At 40.6% G+C, this 19,359-nt stretch overlaps 1 protein-coding gene across 1 annotated transcript in view; it reads left to right on the forward strand.

Moving 5' to 3' along the window:
* The window catches only part of PDPN (podoplanin), a 34,735-nt gene extending 16,332 nt beyond the window's left edge, over positions 1 to 18,403 (forward strand). Inside the window, exons 2-6 of the mRNA XM_006074459.4 lie at positions 7,146 to 7,264; positions 8,902 to 9,094; positions 15,153 to 15,191; positions 15,737 to 15,845; positions 16,595 to 18,403. Coding sequence (XP_006074521.4) covers positions 7,146 to 7,264; positions 8,902 to 9,094; positions 15,153 to 15,191; positions 15,737 to 15,845; positions 16,595 to 16,601 — 467 coding nt within the window. The 3' untranslated portion in view covers positions 16,602 to 18,403. The remainder of the gene's footprint in view (positions 1 to 7,145; positions 7,265 to 8,901; positions 9,095 to 15,152; positions 15,192 to 15,736; positions 15,846 to 16,594) is intronic.
* Positions 18,404 to 19,359: the final 956 nt, after the last annotated feature.

Raw genomic sequence — 19,359 nt, forward strand, 5'->3', positions numbered from 1 at the left:
GTCTTGTCTCTCACTGTCCAGCCACATTGATCAGCCTGCTTCTCAAGTGTGTGGTGCTGCATTCTGGGCTTCAGGGTTAGTGAGACCAGCTTTTCACTTACCTGGAGATCACTCAGTCATTCGACAAATACTCACTGAGTGCCTACTCTGTGCCAGTATCGTAGACAATGGGGACATCAAGAAGAAACAGCCTTTACTGAGCTTGTGTTCTAGAGGGATAGTCAGTTAGTGAATATACTAATTCACTAAGTAGTATGTTATGATTTCAGTGGATGGTCAAGAAGCCTCCTGAGAAAATGCCCTTTAAGCAGAGATCTGAAGTGGGTGCAGGAGCACCAGCTTGAGAGTTTCCTTGTCTGCCTGTTGAGAGTCCTTCCTCCTATCCCACCCCAACAGTACCCAAATCCATAAGAATGGAGACCTCACCTGGTTCACTTTTCTGTTTCCAGTGCCGAGAACAGGGCCCAACATGCAGGTATCATTGTTTAGTCACTCAGTCAAGTCCGACTCTTTTTGCAACGCTGTGGACTATAGCCCACCAGCCTCCTCCATCCATGGGATTTCCCAGAAAAGAATACTGAAGTGGGTTGTCATTTCCTCCTCCAGATTCCAGGGGATCTTTCTGACCCAGTGATTGAACTCGCCTTGCCTACACTGGCAGGCAGATTCTTTACCACTGAGCTATCAGGGAAGCCCCCAGCATGTAAGTATTCTGGTAAATAGAGGTGAACTCAGAAAGGCTCCAGTCTCCATCCATCATTGCTGCTGCCTTTTTTTGTAGAACCAAGAGTACCTCGGCTCTGAGAAGTACAGCCTTTGTAAGGCAGACCACGCCTGTCTTCTAACCTGCCACTTCTGGAACCTCAGTCCTAACAAGGGAACTCATTTGAGGAAATAGAAATTGTGGTCACTACATAATTAGACTGAGGGATTCTAATAGATGGTGTCTCATAAGAGGAGGTGAGATGGTCAAGGAAGCAACTGCTTTCTATAACCAGGATTATAATTTAAGGGAGAGTGAGGATGGGGGTGAAAAGGAAGGATGTCAGAACCCAGGGAAGGGCATTTTCCAGGCAACAGCTACCCCAGAGGCATAAAAAAGGGTTTGAGGGGCCAATGAGCAGTCTAAAACACTTGGCTTTGCATCTGCTTACTGACCAGGCCAACTCAGAAAATTGTTAAACTTCTGACCTTGTTAAAGAAAGTTATTCTGGTACTTGTTCAAACAGTTGGAAGATTTTATTCAAGACTATTGCCTCAGGGAAGAGAGATGGGGGTTCAACTCTGAGTACAACGGGGACAGCTGAGGATTCATAGCCAAGAAGCAGAGAAGGGCAGTGGATGGAAAATTGTAAAAAAGAGACCTCAAAGGTAGGGGGATTCTTGCTAAAGGCAGGCCAGGGATTTAGAAATCAAAGGTGCGAGATGGAGAACTTGATTAGAGAGAATCAAGTGATTCTCTATAAACTGACTTAGCAGGGTTCTTGCTGAAACTAGACTCTGTAATGATGAACACTGAAGCCTGAGGACATGGCCTCCCTGAGAAGAGGGCTCAGAGGAGTTTCAACAAAGGTTGGTCAAGGAAGGTCTCTGTCAGCCTCACTTTGCTCATCTGGTAAGTGGGGACAAGCACACCAGCTTAATTTTTGGATGAAAATCTAATTTATATTCCCATTTTACATCATGCTTCAAGATAAACACAGGACAAATAGATTCAGTGTAAAAACAAAAACTTACAGAAAATGTAGATGAATATTTACATAATCTTGAGAAAGAGTTTGTAAGTATGATATTCAGAGAGACAAAACAAGCTTTATCAGTTTGACTAATGGCAGACCTTGCCACTTATAAGGTATATGCAAATGCCAATTAATTAAAAAAATTATTGCAGCATCTATTCCAAAGAATATATATTTTTCTCAGTTTTATCACTCTAGTCTACCCCAGAAAACTTAAAGAAATATGCTTTATTTCCTGATTTTGTTAAATAAAATGCAACTTGAGCTTATGTTGCATTTGTTCATTTCCTTTTTCCTATTGATATTTCAGTTCTCTGGATTAATTTATTTTTATTTATTTTGGACTGGACTGAGTCTTCACTGGTGTGTGGAGGCTTTCTCTAGTTGCGGCAAGTAGGGGCTACTCTACTCTTACCTTGCAGTGTGCGTGCTTCTTATTGCGGTGGCTTCTCTTGTTTTGGGGCACAGGCTGTAGAGCACAGGCTCAGTAGTCGTGGCACACAGGCTTAGTTGCTCTGCGGCGTGTGGAATCTTCCCAGACCAGGAATCAAAAGTCCTCTGTGTTGGCAGGTAGATTCTTAACCACTAGACCACACCCTCTGGATTAATTTAATGGTGCCAGACGAGTGTTATGAACCAATTAGCCGTGTAGTATATTGATTGGATGCCATAAAAGGTTATATATTAGTTCCCTGTCATACAGAGTGAAGTAAGTCAGAAAGAGAAAACAAATGCGTATTAACACGTATATGTGAAATCTAGAAAATGGTACAGGTGAACCTATTTGCAAAGTAGAAATAGAGACACAGATGAATAGAACAAATGTATGGACACCAGGTGGAAAGGGGAATGAATTGGAAGATTGGGATTGACATATATACACTGCTGCTCCTGCTAAGTCACTTCAGTCGTGTCCGACTCTGTGCGACCCATAGACGGCGGCCCACCAGGTTCCCCCGTCCCTGGGATTCTCCACTACTGTGTATAAAATAGATAACTAATGAGAACCTAAAGTATAGCACAGGGAACCCTAGTCAATGCTCTGTGGTGACCTAAATGGGAAGGAAATCCAAGAATATATTCTTAAGGCATAAAGAAGACTTAAAAATTATTTAAAGATGAATACCATAAAAGAAAAATGGTCATAAGAGAAGACACTCCCATCAACCAGCAAACATAAGGAACAACTCAGTACCGCAAATCAGAGAAATGTAAACAAACCACAAAATTGAAAACACTTACTCAAAGGCTTAATCAAGAATTTGGGACTGTTGTAAGACAATCACAGTGACAGTGTAACTAATGTTCCATCAAATTCTAAATATTGTAAATGAAATGCCATCCCATAAATATATGGAAACTAGAATGATTTCTTTGGGCTATTAGATTTTGATGCAAAGATAAAAATGATTCACTTGTGTTAATATTTAGTTATATCCAGCAGCTTCAGCTGCATGCAGCAAATTCTGATAAATTCTCATTTCATTTTTATTCTGTTACAAATATTCTCTAATTTTCCTTATTATGGCTTCTTAGATATACCTATCATTTAAAAGTGGACATTTCATTTCCAAATACGTGAAATTTTTAAAGTATCTTTGATGTTAATTTCTCAGTTTGACAGTTATCATTTAATGGTTCCTTCTCTGTAATCACACTTTGTGTTTTCAGTGTTTGAACTTTATTGAGGCTTTCAATGGCTAAATCAAAGATCTCTCTTGGTAAATAACACATTGCATTTGAAAATATCTGGGCTATTTTCAAATATCTTTTGATACTGATTTCTAAAATAATTCCACAGTGATAAGAGAACAGACTCTGAATGATTCCAATACCTTTAAGCCATGACATTTTTGCATCTTGTTTTATGCACCTGGATATTTTCCAGTGTCTCCTGGTTTATAGTCTATGGGAACTTGAATTTGTATCCTGCTGTTGTGTGAAAATTGTATAACTCTTAATTATGTTGAATTGGTTCATAGTGGTTTTCAGGTCTACTATATCCTTCTGCTTTTCTGTCTATTCAGTCTATTAAGTTTTGAGAGTTTGATATTGAAGCTCCAACTAAAAATCTTACTTTATCTACTTAAAAAATAATTGTAATATGTAATTTTAATACATAATGAAAATGCAGAACAATGTAGCTTTGTTATGTATTTTCCATATCTCCTGTAAACGTGTTGTCATACTTTCATAATTAAAAAAAAAAAAAAAAAACAAAACCAAAAAAATGATTCATAACTAGTACCTTCATCCCTGATAAACATCTCTTCAGTGCTTATTGGCTCTCAAACTTAAACACCTTAGGATCAAATCAATTTATCACATCATCTTCTTAGAAGTAGTAGTTTTTAAAAGAATAACATGTACACACCAATTCCAAAGCACATGGATGGCTTACAGACAGAGTTGAAAATTTCCACGGGTTCTGACCCACAGGCTGGGGGAGGCTGGGAGTGGCAGGGAGGTGTTCGTGTGAGCACAAGGGGACATCGCTCTAGAACAGACTCTGTTATTGCAGGTTCGTCACTGCATTTACATAAACAGTTGTGTGTGTCGACTATGCGCACACGTGTCTTAGGAAGAAGAAAATGATTGGAGAGGAAAGACAGCAACACATGATTTGAATTTCACCATTCAAGAGAAAAGGATGTCAAATGCTGGCTGGACACTCAGCAGTTCATCCGCAAAGCCTTCAGCCGAAATAATGAGAGAGACAAGTGAACATCCCTTGTTAAAGATCAGCTTTCCCAGGGAGCAAAAAGAATGCCAGGGCAGTGAGACAAAAGACATGCCTCTTCATCATGAGTGTCATTCATAAAATGCCCCTTTGTCTATTCAGAGCGATTTTAGTCCTTGGCTCTGTGGGCCAAGGGTAGAAAAGAGCAAGAAGGAATTTTTATCATTAGGCTTTCAATGAACTGAACTTTCTACGAAAGAATTCAACTTTAACTAACTTAGTCCTGTACTTATTTATTTTTTTTAAGCAAGGGTGGTTTGGTTTTGCTTTTTAAAGCTAGAGGATGCCATATGGTAAGTGATTTTGCTGAACACTCCAGAAAATGTTTTTAAATGGATGGTTTGTTAAGTGTATTTGAACCTGGAGTGGAAGAAAAGAAAATAGAATGCTAAGTTTTTTAATAAAGACTGCTTGCCTGGCAAAGGGATATTTCCCCTTGAAGTTGATAAATACAAACAAAATTTGCTGAGATCATAATCTTAAGTCCTTAATGAGAGCTGATCACTACCCCTACTCCCACCCTAGCAACCAGCCAGAAAGGGAGCAATCTATTTGCTGGCACTGAGGTATCAGTTAGTTGCTAACTAATGAAAGCCTTTCCCCACCCCAGATGAGAAAAAAATGCATACGCTTGGGAAGCACTGATTGGCAGCACCAGATCAGTAGTACTCAATGCAAAGAGAAGGCTCATGAAACAAGAGAATTTACTCTAGAGGCTTCCTTCCTCTGTGCATCAGCAAAGAAGCTGTGATCAAATATTTATTAGCTGTGGCTTTGGCTGAGCTATCTAAGCACAAGAGTAAGAGGGAGTTTTAAGGCAAGGGCCAGACATCTGCTCTTTAATTAAGCACAGAAGTCTCCAACCACCCCCTCCCTCTTGCTCCTGAGCTGTGTGTGCTTACTTATTTTGCAACTGTATTTAGTCACGAAATTTCTTCCAGAGCCTCTCTGAGTCTAGGGAGGGAACCCATGACCAATGAGTCAGATTTGTTTTAACTTGTGAAAAGGGTTATTGATGAATTGAGATGGCATTCCTACTCGGTCAGGATAAACTCCAATCATTGTGGAAGAGGGTGAAGAAAAGGCCACTTCAAGTTGTCCTCCCTGCGTCCTGGAATTCAACTTGCGGTCCCACCCCCACCTACTCCCTGCTCCTCTGGAAACCTTTCTCATTGGCACAACAGGGTCATTCGTCCAGTGGTAATACAGAAAAGCCAGGGCCAGGGGTTGTCAGGTCTCTCTTTACTTTAGCTCTGGGTGCACTAAAAGTTCTGTTAGTTATCTCAGCACTCATATTACTGATCCTCCCTTGTAGATGATGATCCCAACTGCAAAAGAAGAGTTTGAACTCTATGTCAACCTCTATGTCTATGTGTATGAGATCTGTAGTTAGAGCCAGTGAGTTTAATCATTCAAGCAGACAGCAGTCTCAAAATTAAATGGAGCACGAGGTTGATGTTAACAAGAAGGAACCCCCGCCTTTGGACATTCTGATTTAGTAGGTTTGGGATAGAGCCTACTAATCAACTTTTTTTTTTTAAGTTTACTATCTAGCTTTATTTTACTTCATTTAAGTTTTTTTTTATGTATTTATTTCTAATTGGAGGATAATTGCTCTACAATGTTGTGTTGGTTTCTGCCATACATCAAAATCAATCAGCCATAGGTATACGTATGTACCATTGCTCTTGAACCTTTCTTTCAACTCCCACCCCATCCTACCCTCTGGGTTATCACAGTGCTCTGGGTTGAGCTCCCTGAGGCATACAGCAAATTTCCACTGGGTATCTATTTTATTAATACATGTGGTAATGGATGGGGCTTCCCGGGTGATTCAGACAGTAAATGCCTGCAATGCAGGAGACCTGGGTTTGATCTCTGGGCTGGGAAGATCCCCTGGAGAAGGGAATGGCAACCCACTCCAGTATTGCTTGGAGAATTCCACGGACAGGGGAGCCTGACAGGCTAGTTGATGGCGTGACAGAGTTGGACACGGAGTGAACAGTTTGACACTTTTATGGTAATGTATATATGTTAACGCTACTCTCTCAATTCGCCCCATCCTCTCCTTCCCTCACCACATCCACAAGTTTGTTCTCTATGTCTGTGTCTCTACTGTTGCCCTACAAATAGGTTCATTAGTACCGTTTTCCTGGATTCCATATATATGCGTTAATATATGATAGATATTTTCCTCTTTCCAACTTACTTCACTCTTTATAACAGAGAGCCTGCTAATCAGTATGTTCAGAAATCTTTCCAGACTCTAATTGAGAATTTTTCTGGGTCTATATGAAATTCTATTTACCTAAATGCATTAATTCTTTATATGAAATGGCACCAGAAAGAATCAGGTTCATTATTGAAAGAAAAGTCAAGGTGTAAACACACACGCACGCACAAACACCCCACTGTCCAGCACGCCTCAGTGGGAACCAGGGAGGGTCTGGCTGCTTCACCTTTTTGGAGTCCCATCTTCCTTTCTTTTACAATGGAGATGACCGGGCTGTTCTATATATGTAGAATGATTTGTTAAGCCAGAAGGAAAACTCCCTAAAAAGGAAAAAATACCCAGCGGAAATGAAAAAAAAATCTGATTGTAGCTGACCAGTTAGGTCTGCCCATATGATTTCACCTTGAGGTCTGACTCAATCTCCCCTTTTCAGCCAGCACGGTCCGGCCAGAAGACGATGTGACTACAGGTGTGACAAATGAGAAGACGACCCTGGGTGTGGAAGATTACACGACAACCCCAGCTGCCAGTAAAGAATCCTTGGCAACTCCGGTGAGTGTAGCAGGAAGAGAGGAAGTTGCTTCATAGGCATGTGATCACATGCAAGGATATTTTGAGACTGGCTTATTTCAGTATGCTTGAGCTTAATGCCCCCAGTGTTCATCCATGTTGTAAGAATATTTTCATGTGTAAAAATATTTTCCCTTTGGAGGCTGAATAATATTCCACTGTATGTAAGTATATATTACATTTTCTTCATGCATTTGGATTGCTTCCAACTCTTGCCTATTGTGAATAATGCTGCTATGAACATGGACGTGCAAATAGCTTCCAAACCCTGCTTTTAATTCTTTTGGGCTTATACTCAGAAGTAGCATTGCTGGATCATATGCCCGTTCTATTTTCAATTTTTCTGAGGACCTCCATTCTGTTTTCCCTAACGTTGCAACCATTCTACGACCCCATCAACAGTGCACAATGGCTCCAATTTATTTTCTGTTCGTTTGATAGTAGCCATCCTAACTGGTGTGAGGTGATAATCTCATTGTACTTTTGATTTGTTTTTCTCTGATAATTAGTGTGATTGAGTATCTTTTGTTTGTTTGTTGGCCATTGTGTACTATATCTGGAGATTGATTTACTCAAGTCCTTTTTCCCATTTTAAAAATCAAGTTATTAGATTTTTTTGTTATTCATTTATAGGAGTTCTATATACTTTTATTAGATAAGATGATTGTGAGTATTTCTTCCATTCCATAGGTCGCCGTTTCATTCTGCTGATTGTGTCTTTTTATGCACTAAGTTTTTAAGCTTGATATAATTCCACTGATCTATGTTTGTTTGTTTGTTTGTTTTGCCTGTACTCATTAGCTTGTTGAATGCTATATTGACATGAACTTTGGAGTCAACAGAACCATTTCCAAGTCTTGTTCTGTTGCTTGTTGGCTATGTGAGCTTGGGCATATTATCTGATCTCTCTAAGCCTTGTTCATACTATAGGGCTAATAATAGAATTTACTTCTTGAAACTTCCCTGGTGGTCCAATGGTTAAGAATCCGCTTTCCAGTGCAGGGGATGTGGGTTCAGTCTCTGGTTGGGGAACTAAGATCCCACATGCTGTGGGGCAACTAAGCCCATGTGCCACAACTACTGAGCCTGCACACTCTGGAGCCCTCGAGTCACAACTAGAGAAGCCTACACCCAGCAAGGAAGACCCAAAGCAGCCAAAGATAACTTACAAACAAAAAAAAGAGAACTTACTTCTTAGGATTTTTTTGTGGTGTTAATGAGAATGTATTTAGAGGGCATGGCAAATGGTAAGCTCTGGGCGAAAAAGGGCATTAAAAATAATACCACATAATATGTGCTGAGTAAACGTTACAGGAAAAAAAGTACCATTCACGTTCAAGGGAGGAAAAGAATTAATGCCTAGTGACCCAGTATTTTCTAAAAAGTTACACCTCAGGAAGTCAGCATGCTCAACATTTGGGATTTATTTCTGGAGTAGACATGATTTTATTCCTGTCTCCACTCTTGTTTCTTGTGTGTTATCTTGTTTCCACTTTAAATTTATGTCATCATATAGCATATGCATTTAAGCTCCTTTAAGTCCATTTCTGACATAAGACAGAGTATATATTTTACAATATTAAGTTTTATGTCTGTTTTGCCTTCTACATCTCCAATAGATGCCAGCAGGAACAAAGAATGTAACACACGGTCACAGAGAAGATCTGCCAACTGCCGAAAGCACAACAGCCAAGAGCACGCCTGCCAGGAGCACAACAGCCAAGAGCACGCCTGCCAGGAGCACAACCGCCAAGAGCACACCTGCCAAGACCACAGTCCATACCCACGTATCAGCGACTAGTCACTCCCAGGGTAAGAAAAGCAGTCGCCCCAGTACGGGTTGATCTTTTTTTGCACCATCAATGCATCCCCAACAATCCAGGGACAAATATAATCATCAATATGGCACACGTTGGAATGTAAGCACTAATTTTGAACCAAGCTTTGTGTGGTGGGTTCAGAGCTCATATTTATTGGGTTGTTGAATTCTGCTCTCTACTTCGAATGACAGCTAGTGACAATGCCCCACAAAAGTAAGTGAGATAGCTACCAGCGTCATATTGCTGACCCTAAGCTAATATAATGCTACACAAAAAAGCTCTGTGTTGACACCCAAGTGGGTAAAAGTTAGCCAACCTATGTATATCTTAGTAGATTCTGTCCTAACATTGAAACTCAACATTCAAAAAACTGATCCAGTCCCATCAGTTCCTGGCAAATAGAAGGGGGAAAAGTGGAAGCAATAACAGATTTTATTTTCTTAGGCTCCAAAATCACTATAAATGGTGACTGCAGTGAAATTAAAAGACACTTGCTCCTTGGAAAGAAAGTTATGCCAAACCTGGATAGCATATTAAACAAAAGTCTGTATAGTCAAACTATGGTTTTTCCAGTAGTTATGTAAGGATATGAGAGTTAGACCATAAAGAAGGCTGAATGCCAAAGAATTGATGCTTTTGAATTGTGGTCCTTGAGAAGACTCCCTTGGACTGCAAGGAGATCATACCAGTCAACACTAAATAAATCCTGAGTATTCATTGGAAAGATTGATGCTGAAGCTGAAGCTCCCAATACCTGATGCAGGAAGCTAACTCATTGGAAGAGACCCTGATGCTGGGAAAGATTGAAGGCAAAAGGAGAAGGGAGCAGGAGAGGATGATATGGTTCGATAGGATCACCAACTCAACGGACATGAATTTGAGCAAACGCCAAGAGATAGTGGAGGACCAAGGAGCCTGGTGTGCTGGAGTTGATGGGGTCACAAAGAGTTGGACACAACTTAGCGACTGAACAGCAATAACATTGCTAACATTTACTATCTTACTGTACATTGAGTTCATGTCTGTACACATGATGCAAGAATCTATTCTAAGCCTGTCTTACCAGGCTTTGGGGTTATACTTTACAGCTGGTATATGCAGCAATGTGAATGGAGGTGCACCTTGGGGAGAAATTCTGAAGGACAACTTTGAGTCTGCATCACTATTATGAGGTTTAGACCATCACTAATGATTGTGAGGAAAGATGATTGCCATTACAACTTAGTAAGAGGAAGAGCTTCCTATTTCCAGAGCTTTCTTGAAAGAAATTCAGTTATTTGGAATATTTTTTAAATACGCCTTATTTTATAGTAGATAGGGGTGGAAGAGAAAAGGAACTAATCTTCTAGTAACTGCAATGAATGCTTGCTAACTTCAGCAATTTCCTATCATATATACCTAGTTAGGTGTTTTCATCTTTAAATTAAAGTAAACGTAAGGACCTCCCTGAACCCAAGATTCCTAAAACCAGTTGCACAGCTGAACACCTAGAAAGTTATTCCTTATTGTTTGATATACAATTCCCAATCACCAGTCTGGTTTTTAAAACTCTAAAGCACTTCTGCAGATTTTTAAAATGCGTTGTATTTGTACACCTATGGTCACAGCAGCATTATACACCATAGCTGAAACATGGAAGCAACCCAACTGTCCACGAATAGATGATTGGGTAAACAAAATGTGTCATATACATGCAATGGAATATTCTTTAGCCTTTAATAAGAAGAAAATTCTCACACATGCTATAACATGGATGAACCTTGAGGACTAAATGGAATAAACCAGTCACGAAAAGACAAATACTCTGTGATTCCACTTAGATGAGGTAAATAGAGTAGTCAAAATCACAGAAAGCAGAATGGTGGTTGCCAGGGGTTGGTGTGGGGAGGGAATGGAGATGGGTAGAGAGTATCAGTTTTGCAAGGTGAAAAAGAGTTGTGGAGATGGATGGGGCTGATGGTTGCATACCAGGTGAATGTACATAATACCATCAAAGAGTATACTTAAAAATGGTGAAGATAGTAGTGTTTATATTATGCGTACGTTACTACAAAGATAGAAAAGTTTCATAATATGCTTAGAAAATGATGCCTAAGGGTTACTCTAAGATACTAAAGAAATGGTTGGCATTAAACACCAAAGCGAACTAAATAGGGTTAAACAAGGAAAGAATCAATATAATTAATCATTGGAAACATTTCAAAATTTTGGAGAAGCATTGATCGTTTGTAACAAGAGCTGACAGCTTATTCATGGCAAGCCGCAAATGGAGCATTCCAAGTTGAGTATTTTTTTTATATCATACCAGAATATTTCTCCTATTCCTTAAAAAGAAAATGTCTCAATTTCCTGGAAAATACTCATGATTACTTTCTTGTCTGTCTTCTTCCCCACCCTTTCACAAATACTGTGACTTACGGCACATTCCTACTTCATGCATCAGTGTTCCAAGAAATTTTCACATGTGAGTTAAAATGTAATTACAAACACTTGGCTTTTTAAGAGGTAATTTTATTAGGACTGCAAATGCCTTTCCCATCAAACGCCCAAGTTTGATGATGTTCATGTGCATGATACATTCAAGTGATCACAGGCGGTGTAATTGGGAAGAGGCCTAGGGAGTATAAGTCTAGTAAACTTTAATTTAGTGATAAATCATCCACAAACTTTATTTTGGTAATATATTTTCTGGAAAATGGTGCCATTGATGGTGATAATGTGTCATGAGCCACCATGTTAAGACATGAAAAGCAAATGTTTGCCCTGCCTCTACTGGTAGTTGTCAGCCAGGTATAACATTCAGGGAGTTGATAGGATGACACCTTTGTTCTGGGCAGGCCTCAAACCCAGAAGTCTCCCAACTGCTTTTTTATGTGAGTTGGTGTGATCAGCTTGAGCTTCATGTAAATGTTCTAGAGCCATGGGTTCAGCTCATGCAGGAAGAGATGGGTTCAAGGACCTGTACTCTGGGGCCATGAAGTTAAAAGTAGTTAAAAGCTACTTGGAAGGAAAACTATAACAAACCTACACAGTACATTAAAAAGCAGAGACATCACTTTGCCAAAAAACGTTCATGTAGTCAAAGTTATGGTCTTTCCAGTAGTCATGTATGGATGTGAGAGTTGGACCACAAAAAGGGCTGAGAACTGAAGAATTGATGCTTTCAAACTGTGGTGTTAGAGAAGACTTTGAGAGTCCCTTGGACTGCACAGAGATCAAACTAGTCAATCCTAAAGGATATCAACCCTGAATATTCATTGGAAGGACTATTGCTGAAGCTTCAGTATTTTGACCATCTGATGCAAACAGCTGACTCTTTGATACAGACCCTGATGCTAGGAAAGATTGAGGGCAGGAGGAGAAGGGGACGACAGAGGATGAGATGGTTGGATGGCATCACTTGACTCCGTGGACATTAGTTTGAGCAAATTCCTGGAGATAGTGGAGGACAGGGGAGACTGGCATGCTGCAGTCCATGGGGTCTTAAAGAATCAGACACAACTTAGCTATTGAACAATGACAACTCTGGGGCCATCTTGAAAGGATGTCTTTTTTTTTTTTTTTTGAAAGATGGACCTGATACAGAGTGGATAACTTCTTTTCTTTCCAAATCAACCATTAGAAAAAGTAACCATCTTATAGTTGATGGTTGGCTGGTTTCACTTTTGATTAGGAGAATATTGGATATCTGATACTTTGCAAATCGTGAGCTAAGATTCTAGGGGTGAGCCTGATTAAATCACATCTCTCTGTTGTCTCATTAAATTAAGGCCTCTCGACTTTTTCTTTATAAACAACTACCACCCAGAGGAGTGAAGAGCTCAGTATACCAACAAGTTGATGGGAGAAACAAAAGGCCTTTATTTTTTAATAGAATTGTGTAAACATTATCTGAAGAAAACAATGTTATTTCTTTCTTCCAGAGAGGTATTCATAGTTAAGCAACTTATATCCACATGCTAGGTAAATAAGAATATTCACATTTGAACCACTAAATTAGAGTTAGCTGCAGATAGAAATCCTATAATAATAGTGCCATAAATACAAAGGGAATTCCAGAAAAACATCTACTTCTGCTTTATTGACTACGCCAAAGCCTTTGACTGTGTGGATTACAACAAACTGCGGAAAACTCTTAAAGAGATGGGAATACCAGACTACCTTACATACCTCCTGAGAAATCTGTAGGCAGGTCAAGAAGAAACAGTTAGACCCAGACATGAAACAACAGACTGGTTCCAAATATGGAAAGGAGTACGTCAAGGCTGTATATTGTCACCCTGCTTATTAAATGCAAAGTACTTACTTATTAAATGCAAAGTATATCATGAGAAATGCCAGGCTGGATGAAGCACAAGCTGGAATCAAGACTGCCGGGAGAAATATCAATAACCTCAGATATGCAGATGATGCCAACCTTATGGCAGAAAGCGAAAAAGAACTAAAGAGCCTCTTGATGAAAGTGAAAGAAGAGGGTGAAAAAGTTGGCTTAAAACTCAACATTCAGAACGCTAAGATCATGGCATCTGGTTCCATCATTTCATGGCAAATAGATGGGGAAACAAATGGAAATAGTGAGAGACTCTCTATTTTTGCTGCTGCTGCTGCTAAGTCGCTTCAGTCGTGTCTGACTCTGTGCGACCCCATAGACAGCAGCCCACCAGGCTGCCCTGTCCCTGGGATTCTTCAGGCAAGAACACTGGAGTGGGTTGCCATTTCCCTCTCCAATGCATGAAAGTGAAAAGTGAAAGTGAAGTCCCTCAATTGTGTCCGACTCTTCGTGACCCCATAGACTGCAGCCCACCAGGCTCCTCCATCCATGGGGTTTTCCAAGCAAGAGTACTGGAGTGGGGTGCCATCGCCTTCTCCAACTATTTTTGGGGGGCTCCAAAATCACTGCAAATGAAATTAAAAGACTGCAGCCATGAAATTAAAAGACACTTGCTCCTTGGAAGAAAAGCTATGGCCAACCTAAATAGCATATTAAAAAGCAGAGATATTACCTTGTCAACAAAAGTCTGTCTAGTCATAGGTATGGTTTTTCCAGTAGTCATGTATGGATGTGAGAGTTGGAGTATAAAGAATGGTGAGCACTGAAGAATTGATGCTTTTGAACTGTGGTGTTGGAGAAGATTCTTGAGAGTCCCTGGGACTGCAAGGAGATCCAACCAGTCCATCCTAAAGGAGATTAGTCCTGAATATTCATTGGAAGGACTGATGCTGAAGCTGAAACCCCAATACTTTGACCACCTGATGTGAAGAACTGACTCACTGGAAAAGACCCTGATGCTGGGAAAGATTGAAGGCGGGAGGAGAAGGGGACAGAGGATGAGATGGTTGGAAGGCATCACCAACTCAATGGACATGGGTTTGCGCAAGCTCCAGGAGTTGGTGAAGGACAGGGAAGTCTGGTGTGCTGCAGTCCATGGGGTCACAAAGAGTCAGACATGACTGAGTGACTGAACTGAATGAACTGAAAATACAAAAAGTGTAGTCTCATTAAGCTTAAGTGCCCTGTAAGATCTGGATTTTCTATGAAAGAAAAGGAAATTGATATCATAAGATGGGTGATATCACAGTCTTAACCACAACTTTCAAAACATTTTGCTCTCAAAATGATGTTTCTTCAAAATAAACCTCCTCCCAATGGGTGAGTTTTTCATGATCTTGACTTTGGACCAAAGATCAACAGCCTTGGATTCTTTTGTTACCCTAACTTCTGAAATCTTCGACCATTTATTTAAGATCTCTCTGGGCGAGTTACCTTGACTCTGCTCTCTACAGTGGGTGGTGAAAAAAGTAACGTTTACCAAAAAACTATGGACTCATAGGTGTGAAGAAGCATTCATAAATTCAATAAATAATAGTTTTAAAGACAGGATCACATCAGAGCCTGCTTAAAAGTCCCCTGATCCGATTTACTTAAGAAAGTATCCTCTTTGCTTGTGTTTTGCTACCTTCCACTTAGAGTAAATCCATCTTGTGCCAATTGTTAAATTATAGTTATTAACTCCTAATAATTCTTTATCATTGCAACTCTCTCTTTATAGGGAAAACAGATGGAGAAAAACCAAAAAGCACTCAGAAAGGTGGGTTAGATTTTGTTATCAAAACATTCTTATGGGAGTTTTTAAGAAGGTTTCTTTGAACTTTAATCTTTGTGATGAATTAACATTCTTTCCTGGATTGTAATCAACTGGGAGCAGAAAACCTTTTGAAAATGTTTCAAATCTCTTAAGAGAGAAAAGGGAATTGCCTGTATTTGAAAATAAGCAAACCACAAGTGAGTCTTCACAACAGCTGTGGAGAATGGTGTCATATCACAATATATGGTTCCTAAGAATGGAAATAGGGGCTAATTTAATAGCTGTGTGTACACAAAAGCTACCCAGTAATCAACAGTGAAGCCACTTAGTCGGAGTGGTATGCTTCTTGATATATCTTGAGGTCCAGAAATCTTTCCCTGATTAGATTAACCCCAGCTTTTCTCCCCTTCTAAGTCACCTCCTACTAGATAGATAGAGGACAAACAATGTAGAGCATCTTTTGTTATCTACGGTGGGCCTATGGCGTGGCTTATTGCTGCTGTATTGTTAATCTGGGGACTCGGCTTTTTTTCTTCTGTCTCATTCAGGTGGCTTGTCAGTGGGGACCCTGGTTGGAATCATTGTTGGGGTCTTACTAGGCATCGCAGTCTTTGGTGGAATCATCTCTGTGATTGTTCGGAAAATGGGAAGATACTCGTAAGTATAAACCTTAGGCTCTTGTGATGGTAAATGAAGGGAGTGGTTTCCAACCTTTGAACTAATAGACACTGTAAATAAAGATCATGTGCAGAAGCCACCAACCTCCCTAAGCAAAGAGAGCACCCCAGATGGCTCTTCAGTTGATTTCCATTGCAATCTGACCCAATTTGACCTCTTAATTTTCCAACTCAGTGAACTTGAAGGAAAGCCCAACCAAGTTTTAACGATACCCAATCACCCTACTACCAGTCATCAGAGGTAGGTGGTTCTCAGAAGAACATTAGTGGCAGACCCTATTCTGATGAGGAATTCCACTGGTGCTGGGGCCCCTCCCTCCACTCCTGACCTGCATGCACCCAAGGAAAGGAATTATTTCTCCATTAAAATTTCCTAGGAATTCAGAACATTTCAAATTCATAGCCAGAGGAAAACATTTTCTTAGTTCTGTTGGGGAGATATGATTGAATGGGGAGAGGATAAATGTTATACGACTGGGGGAGGGGGTGGTCAAGGGACATAAGCAGCGATACAGTTGCAGATTTATGTGTCTGGAAATGCTCGGGAACCTGACCCTAGGTCAGGCCTGAATCTGATCCTGAGAATCAGGCCTAGAGGAGGGATGAGCAGGGAGAGAAGAGCCCCAGGACTCAGAACTGGAAGATGTAGACAAAGGACCATCAGAACAATGACTCACCGGGTTAGTAGTCACAAAGAAGTGACAGTCACCTTTCTCTTTGTCTTCACAGGCCCTAAAGTGCTAAAGAATTGTGCTGTCCTGCCAATACATTTTAAAAAAGAGTTTCCGACATCCCCCCCTGTGACGTCCCTGAGCACATGGAGAAGATGACCCGTGGAATTGCTTCACCACCACACTCAAAATCCACGGTGATCCCTCCACTCGCTAAAACTAACCGAAGGAAAGATTATTCATCAGACGTGCTCCTCTAAGCCTTTGTCTTTTGAAAAAAAACTATTGTTTTAATATAAATTTTGTGTGTAATTTAAAAGGCAAAATGCATAGAAAATGGAGCAAAGCTGTGTTAAACCTGATTTGTAACTAAATAGACAATAGATTGGGTTGGCCAAAAAGTTTGTTAAGGTTTTTACCGTAAGATCTTACAGAAAAATCTGAACAAACTTTATGGCCAACACAATCAGTGAATGTCAGAAGCTGTAATTGTCTTTGTTTTTGTCTTTGTAATTAGCCTTTGTTTTGACTCTCCTCTGTTATTGTTAAAATGCAAAGGAATCTGAAAATATTTATACCAATGGCGTCCTTGGGGATAGAGCTATGTCAGTTAGTGGCGTAAGTGCTTTGCAGTTTCTGATCTGTTAAAACATACACATTCCAGTCCAATGGGGTCTGTTTTTAGAGCCTGATTTGGTATGGATAATGAAGTAGAAAATTTATACTTGTATAATATGTAATTAGCAACTGGCTTTCACTGGTCCAGGTAAAGCATTTCAAAGACCTCTGTTTTAGATCATAAATAGAAGTCTTACTTTGGGGAAGGCATTTTGTTTCTCACACCAAGGGTCTCGGTGTACTCTGCTGTCTTCTTCATCAATGACTTGATGAATCAAAGGTTTGTTTGTACACAAGTATAAATTTTTTACTTCCATTTTCCTCAGATGATAGAGATCCAGACCTGACGGGGTGGCCTTCTCACTTCCCCATCACCCAAGTCCTCTATATTGGCTTCTTTGTTCTGGAATATGAGGACCTCAGCCCTGGAGGCCCAGTGATGCCAGGGGCTCAGGTGTTCCAGGGACTGAGCCGCAGTGGTCCCCAAACCCTGTGTGTGCTTGTCACAAACAAAACCTGTTGGCTTCCTAGCGTTCACTTTCTGCTTCAGAGGAAAGAAATGGGAATGCTAATTTTTAAAAGGCAACTGGATTTAGAGACTTTATCTTAAAATGGAAGCTGTTTCTGATTTTCACGAGATCCCACATATTTCAGTGGGGTCATGATTGACAGTTCTGTATGGGCACCATCCAGCTCAGGACATGTCTTCCCGTAGGCCAACTGAATTCTTTCCCCTACACAAAAAGGTTTTACACTGAGCAGATGCTGTTATACATCACAGTTGCGGTTATACATTTCTGATAGCCTCTGAATTCATCAGGTTCATAAAACAGGGAAAAGTAGACTATCAGTCAGAAAGCCTGGCCTGTTCCCCTACCTTTTGCAGTAATGGGTGGATGTAATTTGAAACAGTATGCCCTTGTGTCACTCAAGTCCAGCTAGTCCAATATCCCAGGTTCAATAATTGATCATCAGCTGATGGAGAAAATGGGCTTTGGAAATGCTTTATGAATCTCTTAAATACCCTTCCATTTCATCACTCAGATTTCTGAACAGGAGTTGGGAATAATGTTAGTTTCCTCTTTCTTATTCTCTTTTTTTTTTTTTCTTACTGTGAAAAATAATAGTCAACCCCAAGTCATACACTGGACCTATCACCTGCTGGGACAGGGCTATGGGTTTCCTGGTCACATCTGTGTTGTGCTCAATGCAGTGTAGACATGTTTTAAAATAAAACAGATGATTGAGTATAACAGTGAGTCAGATCTGTGATTGGGAATCTCCATCAAGGTTGGATCACCCCTGAGTACATCTCCAGATGAGATTACACGTTATATAAACATCTGCCTCTTGACTTGATTGGGAGTGAATTATAAATGGTCATAGGAGGTACATCCATGGGGAAGAAATATAACTGGACCTTTTACCCAGGGCTCTGGCAAAGTAGGGAAGTTAAGGTCAAGTGGAGGAATGGGAGGAAAAGTGGCACTTTGGGATTAGTTTTGCTCACTCTGGTCACAAATTGTTAACAAGGTTTTGCCTGGCTCCTGATTTCTCTGCCCTGGAGACTGGAGCCAGGAAAGGGGAGCAGTTATACCTTGCTCCTGCCAGCCTACCTGGGAACTTGACCTCAGGTGGGTAGGGCTTGACCACCTAAGAAAAGGTGGTAATAACCCTTGTGAAGGTTTTCTAACTGCCTATGGCCTGGGATGCACATCGCTGCAGAATTCCTGTTCCTGGGACATCTCACTGCTTCTTGACCCTTAGCGCAAGCACTCTGCAGAGTCTAGAGACTGGAGCAGCCAGGCCCTCTGGCCCTCTGTCAGTCTACCTACTCCACACCCCCATGCACAACACTGCATATGGGAACTAATGCCACACCTGTGTCTCTCCCCTCCAACTCTATCTCTATTCGTAAAGGCTAGATTTAGCATCATACCTTCCTCATAATACTCAGTTTTTGTTAAGGCAGGTTTGTTGAATTTGCCAGATGTCTGGAATCCTGAGTGCCTGTTTCTAAGTGGCGAAACTAATAGGAGAGGACTTGAAACTATGCATTTTCTAGCAGAAAACTAACCACATCCACCTAAGTCCCACAGACTCCCAGGCCATCCGCTATGTCAAGTGTCAATTTATACACGCCACCCTCAGGAGACTATTGGGACCAAACAGACTGCCAAGAGCGCTGGGACTTTAAGGAAGCAA

The sequence above is a fragment of the Bubalus bubalis genome, chromosome 5 (genome assembly GCF_019923935.1).
Source record: "Bubalus bubalis isolate 160015118507 breed Murrah chromosome 5, NDDB_SH_1, whole genome shotgun sequence".
Taxonomy (NCBI): Eukaryota; Metazoa; Chordata; class Mammalia; order Artiodactyla; family Bovidae; genus Bubalus; species Bubalus bubalis.